The sequence below is a fragment of the Chenopodium quinoa genome, unplaced genomic scaffold, assembly GCF_001683475.1.
Source record: "Chenopodium quinoa cultivar QQ74 unplaced genomic scaffold, ASM168347v1, whole genome shotgun sequence".
NCBI lineage: Eukaryota > Viridiplantae > Streptophyta > Magnoliopsida > Caryophyllales > Amaranthaceae > Chenopodium > Chenopodium quinoa.
This window is the reverse complement of record NW_018743850.1, coordinates 8,441-20,421: the sequence shown is the minus strand read 5'-3', so window position 1 is coordinate 20,421 and position 11,981 is coordinate 8,441. Positions and strand designations below refer to the sequence as shown.

The following is an 11,981-nucleotide window of genomic DNA, read 5'->3' as shown; positions in this document are numbered from 1 at the left end:
TGCTAATATTCACGCTTTTTGTTAAATTTTGGAGGTTCCGGGACCCGGTGTCGAAAAGGCTTAAGATTTTAAGGGAGAAACATTGGGGTCATATAATGTCGTTTGGAACCATATATAATCATTTTATGTTGTTATAAATGTTCGTGGTTGAATTTTATTAATGAAATTGGTGCAAGTTGTAAATTGGTAAATTGGCCGTTTAAAATCAAATTGGATGGTTCCACCCACCCAATGGGACTCCCGGAGGGTATTAGGGACCATAGTAAACATTTCAGCAATTTTCATTTTCGGACAAAAAAAAGTCAAAAAATTCCAAAATTGAAGTAAAAAATTTTTAGAAGATACATCTTAGGGACTCCCGGAGAAATTTTGGAGCCTTCGACTTCCGGTGGCTAAAAGTTTTGAAATTCTAGGGAATACATCTCGAGGTCATATAATGTCGTTTGGAACCATATATTATCATTATTTGTTGTCTTAAATATTCGTGGAAGGCTTGAGTTAATGAAATCGGTGCAAGTTGTAAACCAATAAATAGTCGTTTAAAGGCAAATTGGATTGTTCTATCCACCCAATTGGACTCCCAAGGGGTATTAGGGACCATGGTATACATTTCGGCAATTTTTATTTTTCGACGAAAAAAAAGTAAAAAAATTCTAAAATTGAAGGCTAATTATCCACGCTTTTTGAGAAATTTTGGAGGCTTCAGGGCCCGGTGTCGAAAAGCCTAAAAATTTTACACGCTTTTTGAGAAATTTTGAAGCCTTCGACACCCGGTGGCTAAAAGTTTTGAAATTGTAGGGAATACATCTCGAGGTCATATAATGTCGTTTGGAACCATATATGATCATTATTTGTTGTCTTAAATATTCGTGGAAGGCTTGATTTAATGAAATCGGTGCAAGTTGTAAACCGATAAATTGTCGTTTAAAGGCAAATTGGATGGTTCTATCCACCCAATTGGACACCCAAGGGATATTAAGGACCATGGTAGCAATTTTTATTTTTGGACGAAAAAAGTAAAAATATTCTAAAATTGAAAGCTAATATCCACACTTTCTGAGATATTTTGGAGGCTTTGGGGCCCGGTGTCGAAAAGCCTTAAAATTTTAGAAGATAAATCTTGGAGTCATTTAATGTCGTTTGAAACCATATGTGATCATTATATGTTGTCATAAATATTCGTGGTTGGCTTGAGTTAATGAAATAGGTGCAAGTTGTAAACCGGTAAATTGATCGGTTAAAGGTGAATTGGATGATTCCACCCACTCAATGGTATTCCCGGAGGGTATTAGGGACCATGGTAAACATTTTGGAAATTTTTTTTCCGGACGAAAAAAAAGTTAATAAAATTCCAAAAGTGAAGGCTAATATCCACGCTTTTTTTTAAATTTTGGAGTTTTCGAGACTTGGTGTCGAAAAGGCTTGAGATTTTAAGGGATAGATCTCGGGTTCATATAATTTTGTTTGGAACCATATACGATCATTTTATGTTGTCATAAATGTTCGTGGTTGGATTTTATTAATGAAATCGGTGCAAGTTGTAAATTGGTAAATTGGTTGTTTAAAGGAAAATTGGATGGTTCCACCCACCCAATAGGACTCCCAGAGGGTATTAGGGACCATAGTAAAAATTTCGGAAATTTTCATTTTTGGGCGAAAAAAAGTCAAAAAATTCCAAAATTGAAGTCTAATATCCACGATTTTTGAGAAATTTTGGAGGTCTCGGGGCCCATTGTTGAAAAGCCTTGAGATTTTAGGGGATACATCTCATGGTCATATAATGCCGATTGGAACCATATATGATCATTATATGTTGTCATAAATGTTCTTGGTAGGCTTGAATTAATTAAATCGGCGAGAGTTGTAAATCGGTAAATTGGCCGTTTAAAGGCAAATTGGATGGTTCCACCTACCCGATTGGACTCCCGGAGGCTATTAGGGATCATGGTAAACATTTCGGCTATTTTTATAAACAGGCGAAAAAAAAGTCAAAAAATTCAAAAATTGAAGGCTATTATCCATGCTTTTTGAGAAATTTTGGAGCCTTCGACGCCCGGTGGCTAAAAGTCTTTTAAATTCTAGAGAATATATCTCGAGGTCATATAATGTTGTTTGGAACCATATATGATCAATATTTGTTGTCTTAAATATTCGTGGAAGGTTTGAGTTAATGAAATCGGTGCAAGTTGTAAACCAATAAATTGTCGTTTAAAGGCAAATTGGATGATTCTATCCAACCAATTGGACTCCCAAGGGGTATTAGGGACCATGGTAAACATTTCGACAATTTTTATTTTTGGACGAAAAAAAGTAAAAAAATTCTAAAATTTAAGGCTAATATCCACGCTTTCTATGACATTTTGGAGGTTTCCTGACCCGGTGTCGAAAAGCCTTAAAATTTTAGAAGATAAATTTTGGAGTCATTTAATGTCGTTTGAAACCATATGTGATCATTATATGTTGTCATAAATATTCGTGGTGGGTTGGAGTTAATGAAATAGGTGCAAGTTGTAAACTGGTAAATTGGTCGTTTAAAGGCGAATTAGATGATTCCACCCACCCAATGAGACTCCCTTAGGGTATTAGGGACCATGACAAACATTTCGGAATTTTTTTCCCAGACGGTAAAAAGTCCAAAAATTCCAAAATTGAAGTCTAGTATCCACGCTTTTTGTTAAATTTTGGAGGTTCCGGGACCCGGTGTCGAAAAGATTTAAGATTTAAAGGGAGACATCTCGAGGTCATATAATGTCGTTTGAAACCATATATGATCATTATATGTTGTCATAAATTTTCGTGGTTGGATTTTATTAATGAAATCGGTGCAAGTTGTAAATTGGTAAATTGGCCGTTTAAAGGCAAATTGGAAGGTTCCACCCACCCAATGGGACTCCCGGAGGGTATTAGGGACCATAGTAAACATTTCGGCAATTTTCATTTCCGGGTGAAAAAAAGTCAAAAAATTCCGAAATTGAAGTCATTATCCACGTTTTTTGAGAAATTTTGGAGGTTTTGGGGCCTATTGTCAAAAATCCTTGAGATTTTAGGGGATGCATCTCAGGGTCATATAATGCCGTTTGGAACCATATATGATTATTATATGTTGTCATAAATGTTCGTGGTAGGCTTGAATTAATTAAATCGATGAGAGTTGTAAATCGATAAATTGGTCATTTAAAGGCAAATTGGATGGTTCCACCTACCCAATTGGACTCCCGGAGGGTTATTAGGGATCATGGTAAACATTTCGGCTATTTTTATATGCATGGGGAAAAAAAGTAAAAAAATCAAAAATTGACGGCTAGTATCCATGCTTTTTGAGAAATTTTGGTGTATTCGAGGTCTGGTGTTTAAAAGTCTTGAAATTCTAGGGAATAAATCCCGAGGTCATATAATGTCGTTTTGAACCATATATGATCATTATTTGTTGCCATAAATTTTCGTGGTTGGCTTGAATTAATGAAATCGGTGCTAGTTGTAAACAGATAAATTGGTTTTATAAAGGCAAATTGGATGGTTCAATACACCTAATTGGACTCCCGCGGGGTATTAGGGTCCATGGTAAACATTTCGGCAATTTTTATTTTCGGACGGAAAAAAGTCAAAAAATTCCAAAATTGAAGGCTTAATTATCCACGCTTTTTGAGAAATTCTGGAGGTTTCAGGGTCCGGTGTCGAAAAGCCTTAAAATTTTATAAGATAAGTCTTGGGGTCATTTAATGTCGTTGGGAACCATACGTGATCATTATATGTTGTCATAAATGTTCGTGGTATGCTTGAGTTATTGAAATCGGTGCAAGTTATAAACCGGGAAATTGACCGTTTAAAGGCAAATTTGATGGTTCCACCCAACCAATTGGACTCTCGAAGGTTATTAGGGACCATGGTAAATATTTTTCGGCAATTTTAATTTTCGGACGAAAAAAAGTCAAAAAAATCCCAAAATTGAAGGCTAATATTCACGCTTTTTGATAAATTTTGTAGGTTTCGGGATCCGGTGTCGAAAAGGCTTGAGATTTTAAGGGAGACATCTCGGGGTCATATTATGTCGTTTGGAACCATATATGATCATTATATATTGTCATAAATGTTCGTGGTAGGAATGACTTAATGAAATCGGTGCAAGTTGTAAATCAGTAAAATGACCGTTTAAAGGAAAATTGGATGGTTCCACCCACCCAATGGGACTCCTGGAGGGTATTAGGGACCATGGTAAACATTTTGGCAATTTTTATTTCCGGGCGAAAAAAGTCAAAAAATTCCAAAATTGAAGTCTAATATCCACGTTTTTTGGAAATTTGGGAGGTTTCGGGGCCTATTGTCGAAAAGCCTTGCGATTTTAGGGGATAAATCTCATGGTCATATAATGCCATTTGGAACAGTATATGATCATTATATTCTATCATAAATGTTCGTGGTAGGCTTGAATTAATTAAATCGGTGATAGTTGTAAATCGGTAAATTGACCGTTTAAAGGCAAATGGGATGGTTCCTCCTACCCAATTGGACTCCCGGAGGTTATTAGGAATCATGGTAAACATTTCGGTTATTTTTATATGCAGACAAAAAAAGTGTAAAAAATTCAAAAATTGAAGGCTAGTATCCACGCTTTTTGATAAATTTTGGAGGTTTTGGGACCCGGTGTCAATAAGACTTGAGATTTTAAGGGGTACATCTCGGGGTAATATTATGTCGTTTGGAACCATATATGACCATTATATGTTATCATAAATGCTCGTGGTAGGATTGAGTAATTGAAATCAATAAATTAGCCCTTTAAAGTCAAATTGGATGGTTCCCACCCAATTGGACTCCCAGAGGGTATTAGGGAACATGGTAAATATTTCGGCAGTATTTATTTTCGGGCGAAAATAAGTCAAAAAATTCAAAAATTGAAGATTATTATCCACTTTTTGTAAAATTTTGGAGGTTTCGGTGCTTGGTGTCGAAAAGTCATATAATGTCGTTTGGAACCATATTTGATCATTATTTGTTGTCATAAATGTTTGTAGTGGGCTTGACTTAATTAAATCGGTGCAAGTTGTAAACCGGTAAATTGACCGTTTAAAGGCAAATAGGATGGTTCCACCCACCCGATTGGACTCCCAAAGGGTATTAGAGACCAGGGTATTAGGTTAGGTCAGGTTGGGTTTGGGTCACCATTTTTTCGGGTTTAGATGATTCAGTTAATCATCGAATTTGAGTCGGTATTTTGGGTCGGGTCAACTTTTGACAGCTCTATCCCTCTCTTAAAATTTATAAACTCTATTACCTTACTTGTATTTCACTTAATAACATTTACTTCCTTTAATTTACTTCCCAATTCCAAATTGGAAAATCAAACGGGTAGGAGAGTGTATTTCGTAAATTGGTAAACATGTGGGATAATAATAATAATAATAATAATAATAATAATAATAATAATAATAATAATAATAATAATAATAATAATAATAATAATAATGAATTAGTTAATCAATTATCTTCAAAAAAAATAATAAAAAAAAAATCAATCAATCAGTATATCCAATACAACACTGATACTCCAACTAGAGCTCAAGAAGGAACTAGTTCCATACTTTTTCCTGATTTATCTTCCAAGATTGCAATATTTCATCTGCTGAAGGTAATCGTGGATGATCTATATCGCTGGCTTTAGAATCCCAATCATCAAATGTTAACATTTCTTCGAAGGTATCTTGACTATGCGATTGCACATGTAAAAAACCCTCACCTAAACAGGCAATTTTATCAGAGGCCACATCAACAAAGCTAGATGACTTGCTGCTCAAGATGGCTTTGTCATCTTCATCAGAACCATCACCAGAACTAACAGCATGAAGCTCATTCATACCGGGCTTTCCATAACTAGATTGACCAACTGTTATTTTATCTTGGTAGAAGTCATCATTAAGCAGTTTTTGGTGTCCACCAGTATAGTATGCAATTCTTCCATTGACACAGGTGCCCTTGGCAGCATATGAATCACTACAAGAGGTGCTCTCAGCTGATGCTGACCCACATATAGAATGCAAAGCTTTCACCAGTTCTGAGGCCGTGGATTCACTCGACAAATTACATTCACTAAGTGTAGTGGATAATTTTTTAAGGTGTTCATCACTGATCCTATCCTTATTCTTTCTAAAGAGATCAGTCCAGTCTTTCTCATTTATTTGAAATGGAGCATGAGCCATTGAATTGACAAGTCTGGCAGCTTTTTCGTAATCATCCTGCAACATTGCTTGGCAGACCATTTCAGAGAATAGCATTGGATGTGGGATTTTTCCAGCTTCCAAAGTTGTTTCAAAGGCATGTTCCAATAAATGCCACTGCACAAGGAATAAAAATGTTCAATAATGATAAATTTTTTTGCACAATGAAACTATCAAAATAAAGACTGCATTAGAATTCTTGAATTAATTCCATTGCTTTACCTTGCCTGCTTTTGATGCTTCGACAAGCAGTACTGCATGTTTTTCCTGATCAAACTGGTATCCTGAAAAGCACATTTCCTTGTAAACATACTCAAAGTACTCCCACTGATGTGCATAAACTGATGCTTCAAGCACTGCTCCATATGTATAGAAATCTGGGATTAGAGGAGTGTCACCATCACCCAGAAAAGCTTTGTATCCAGCTTTGACTTTCTCAACTAACTCCTTAACCTCTAAGAACATATCATTACGCCCATAGACCTTTAACATAGCATTTACAGTTCCAATGTTTGGAGGACAATGATCTAGCATTTGCTCAAATATAGATATGCAATCATCAACATATCCACCATCCATAGAAGACATAATCATGCCAGTGAAAGTCACGGCCAATGGTTTTGTAAGACGCAGTTTTTTCAACTTCTCAATCTGCCAATGAATTCAGAAAATAAAAAAACCTTTCAAGAAAAGGATAAAGTGCGATAAAAGTTCCATATTCATATCACACCAAAAACAAGCAATCTAGATCCATGTTGCTTACCTCCATCACTGCTTCTTGCCACCTTCCTTTGTTGCAAAGGCAGCACGCTAGTTCATAGTACACGCTGGCAGATCCCTTTATCCCCCTTTGTTCCATGTCCCTGACTATACGCACAGCTTCATCAACTTTACCTTCGTTCCAGAATGTTCTGACAAGAACTAACATAAAACTCAAAGGTAAGCCAATAATGCAAGGCAAAGTAAGGACAAGGCAAAGTAGCTAGGGGCCTAGGGTAACATAAGGTCCATGGGAAACACCATGACCACTTTCATTCTAAACCCGGGAAAAATTAAAAATATAAAGCCAAAATTAAAGGCCATAACACACGAAATTGAAGCAATTTAGGAGGTTACTGGTCCTGGTATAATAAAATCTCAAGATAATAGGGGATTCATTCCAAGGTTATATAATGTCTTTTGTTACCGTATATGATCATTATACAATGTCATAAAGGCAAAGATGATGGTTCCACCCACCCAAATAGACCCCCGAAGTGAATTTGGATCTATGGGTATCATCTCGACAATGTTTTTACGGATCCAAAGAAGTAAAAAATTGTCCGAAATTGAGGCTATAATCCACAATTTCGAGCAAATTTAGATTTTTTTTTTACAAAAATGAACGAAATGTGTGGGGTGCTCATTGAGGTTATATAAGTTAGTTTTGAAGAACAAGACACCTACAAAGATGTCTACACAACCCAAAGAATGAGTTTAATTTGATTCAATCATTTTAGGAGAAAGAAAGCTAGCTAAATTATTGGTTAAAGATGGACCCAAATAGTATCTGGGGTAACATGAATTTCATTGGAAACACCATGACCACTTTCCTTTTCGAACTTGAAAAAGTAAAAAATTATCAAAAATTGAAGGCTATAATACACGAAATCGAAGCAATTTTGGAGGTTACAGGTCCCGATGTCAAAAAATCTTGAGATAATAGGGGATACATTTCAAGGTTATATAATATCATTTGTTACCATATATGATCATTACATGTTGTCATAAATTCTCATGATGGCCTTTGAGTTAAAGATAAAGGCATAAGATGTTGATGTCTATAATTGACAATTTAAGGCTAAGTGGATAGTTACCCCCACCCATACGGACCACCAGAATGTATTTGGGTCTATGGGTATCATCTCAACAAATTTTTTTTCATGGGTCCAAAAAAGTCAAAAATTGTCCAAAATTAAAGGCTATAATCCATGATTTCGAGCTAATTTTAGATTTTTTTTCCAAAAATAAACGAAATGTATGACGTGCCCCTAGAGGTTATATAAGTCAATTTGGAATCATGAGACACCTATAAAGATGTCTATAAAGCCATAAGAATAAATTTAGTTTGATCCAATCAAATTAGGAGAGTGAAAACTAGCTAAATTATTGGTTAAAAGACAATAAGAAGGAACTAAATAGTTTCCTAGGGTAAAATAGGGTCGATGGGAAACACCATGACCTCATTCCTTCCAAACCCAAAAAAAAAAAAAAAAGCCAAAATTGAAGGCCATAAAACACAAAATTAAAGCAATTTAAAAGGTAACTAGTCCTTCTATCAAAACATCTCGAGATTATAGGGGAAACATCCCAAGGTTATATAATGTCGTTTGTTACTGTATATGACCATTATATATTGTCATAAATGTCAATTGTGGCCTTTGAGTAAATGAAAAATGTGTAAGATGTTGATGTCTCTAATTGACAATTAAAGGCAAAGCAAATGGTTCCACCTACCCAAATCGACCATCATTGTGTATTTGGGTCTAAGAGTATCATCTCGACAATTTTTTTTATAGGTCTAAAAAATTCCAAAATTGAAGGCTATTATCCACACTTTCGTGCGAATTTCAGAATTTTTTCGAGAAATGGACGGAATGTGTTGGGTGCCAATGAGGTTATATAAATTAGTTTGGAACCATATGACACCTACAAAGATCTATATAGCCCCCAAGAATGAGTTTAGTTTGATCAAATCATATTAGGAAAGTGAAAACTAGCAAAATTATTGGTTAAAAGGCAATTAGATGGACCAAATAGTATCCCGCGGTAACATAGGTTTCATGGGAAACACCATGACCTCTTTCCTTTTCGAACATGGAAAAGTAAAAAAAATATCCAAAATTGAAGGCTATGATACACGAAATTGAAGCAATTTTGGAGGCTACAGGTCCAGGTGTCAAAAAATCTTGAGATAATTGGGGAAACATTTCAAGGTTATATAACGTCATTTGTTAACATATATGATCATTACATGTTGTCATAAATTCCCATAGTGGCATTTGAGTTAATGTTAAAGGCATAAGATGTTGATGTCTATAATTGACAATTTAAGGCTAAGTGGATTGTTTTCCCCACCCATATGGACCAGAGGAGTGTATTTGGGCCTATGGTTTTCATCTCAATTTTTTTTTTGGTCCAATAAAGTAAAAAATTGTCCAAAATTGAGGGCTATAACCCATGATTTTGAGCTAATTTTATATTTTTTTTCCAAAAAAAAAAGGAATGTATGGGGTGTCCCTAGAGGTTATATAAGTTAATTTTGAATCATGAGACACCAATAAAGATGTCTATAAAGCCATAAGAATAAATTTAGTTTGATTCAATCATATTAGGATAGTGAAAACTAGCTAAATTATTGGTTAAAAGGCAATAAGAAGGAACTAAATAGTTTCCTAAGGTAACATAAGGTCCATGGGAAACACCATGACCTCTTTCATTCAAAACCCGTAAATAAAAAAAAGAAATTAGCCAAAATTGAAGGCCATAACACACAAAATTGAAGCAATTTAGGAGGTTATTGGTCCTACTATCAAAACATCAAGAGATTATAGGGGAAACATCCCAAGGTTATATAATGTCGTTTGTTACTGTATATGATCATTATATGTTGTCATAAATGTTAAAGTGCCCTTCAGTTAATGAAAAAGGCGTGAGATGTTGATGTCTTTAATTGACAATTAAAGGCAAAGTCAATGATTCCACCTACCAAAATAAACCTTCGTTGTGTATTTGGGTCTATGAGTATCACCTCGACAATTTTTTTTTCGGATTCAAAAAAGTAAAAAATTGAAGGCTATAATCCACAATTTCGTGCGAATTTAGTTTTTTTTTTCCAAAAAATGAACGGAATGTGTTGGGTGCCCCTTAAGGTTATTTAAATTAGTTTGGACCCATACGAAACCTACAAAGATCTATATAGCCCTAAGAATGAGTTTAGTTTCATTCAATCATATTAGGAAAGAGAAAGGTAGTTAAATTATTGGACAAAATGCAATAAGATGGACCAAATAGTATCCCGAGGTAACATAGGTTTCATGGGAAACACCATGACCTCTTTCCTTTTTGAACTTGGAAAAGTAAAAAAATTATCCAAAATTGAAGGCTATAATACACAAAATCGAAGCAATTTTGAAGGCTATAGGTCCCGGAGTCAAAATATCTTCAGATAATAGGGGATACAATTCAAGTTTATATAATGTCATTTGTTAACATATATGATCATTACATGTTGTCATAAATTCCCATGGTGGCCTTTGAGTGAAAGATAAAGGCATAAGATGTTGATGTCCATAATTGACTATTAAAGGCTAAGTGGATTGTTTCCCCCACCCATATGGACCACCAGAGTGTATTTGGGTCTATGGGTATCATCTCAACCATTTTTGTCATGGGTCCAAAAGAGTTGAAAATTGTCCATAATTGAAGGCTATTATTCATGATTTCGAGCTAATTTTAGATTTTTTTTTTACAAAAAGAAATGGAATGTATAGGGTGTCCCTAGAGGTTATATAAGTTAATTTGCAATCATATGACACTTAAAAAGATGTCAATAAAGCGATAAGAATAAATTTAGTTTGATTCATTCATATTAGGAGAGTGAAAACTAGCTAAAATATTGGAAAGGCAATAAGATGAAACTAAATAGTTTCCTAGGGTTACATAGGGTCAATAAGAAACACCATGACCTCTTTTCTTCCAAACCCGAAAAAAAAATAGACAAAATTGAAGGCTATAATACACGAAATCGAAGCAATTTTGGAGGCTACAGGTCCCGGTGTCAAAAAATCTTGAGATAAGAGGGAATACATTTTAAAGTTATATAATGTCATTTGTTACCATATATGATCATTACATGTGGTCATAAATTCCCATGGTGGCCTTTGAGTAAATGATAAAGGCATAACATGTTGATGTCTATAATTGACGATTTAAGGCTAAGTGGATTGTTTTCCCCACCCATATGGACCACCGAAGTGTATTTGGGTCTATGAGTATCATCTCAAGGTTTTTTTTTTCATGGATCCAAAAGAGTAAAAAATTGTCCAAAATTGAAGGCTATAATCCATGATTTCGAGCTAATTTTCGATTTTTTTCCAAAAAGAAACAAAATGCAGGGGGTGTCACTAGAGGTTATATAAGTTAATTTGGAATCATAAGACACCTATAAAGATGTCTATAAAGCCATAAGAATAAATTTAGTTTGATTCAATCATATTAGGAGAGTGAAAACTAGCTAAATTATTGGTTAAAAGGCAATAGAAGGAACTAAATAGTTTCCTTGGGTAACATAGGGTCCATGGGAAACACCATGACCTCTTTCCTTCCAAACCCTCAGAAAAAAATAAAAATTAGCCAAAATTGAAGGCCATAACACACAAAATTAAAACAATTTAGGAGGTTATAGGGAAAACATCGCAAGGTTATATAATGTTGTTTGTTACTGTATATGATCATTATATGTCGTCATAAATGTCTAAGTGGCCTTGAGTTAATGAAAAAGGCGTAAAATATTGATGTCTCTAATGGACAATTAAAGGCAAAGTAGATGGTTTCACCTACCCAAATAGACCTTCGTTGTGTATTTGGGCCTATGAGTATCATCTCCATAATTTTTTTTTCCAGGTCCAAAAAAGTCCAAAATTTAAGCCTAATCCACGATTTCGTGCGAATTTTAGATTTTTTTTACAAAAATAAACGGAATGTGTTGGGTGCCCCTTGAGATTATAT

General features: G+C 34.8%; 1 protein-coding gene across 1 annotated transcript; it reads right to left on the bottom strand.

The window, feature by feature from the left end:
• Window positions 1-5,495: 5,495 nt before the first annotated feature.
• Window positions 5,496-7,298, bottom strand: LOC110685742 (pentatricopeptide repeat-containing protein At5g67570, chloroplastic-like). Its single transcript, XM_021862262.1, has 3 exons — window positions 6,976-7,298; window positions 6,435-6,863; window positions 5,496-6,329 (listed from the first exon to the last, which is right to left on the bottom strand). The coding sequence occupies exons 1-3, from the start codon at window positions 7,138-7,140 to the stop codon at window positions 5,568-5,570; spliced, it is 1,356 nt and encodes a 451-aa protein (XP_021717954.1). The 5' UTR covers window positions 7,141-7,298; the 3' UTR covers window positions 5,496-5,567.
• Between the last annotated feature and the right edge of the window lie 4,683 nt (window positions 7,299-11,981).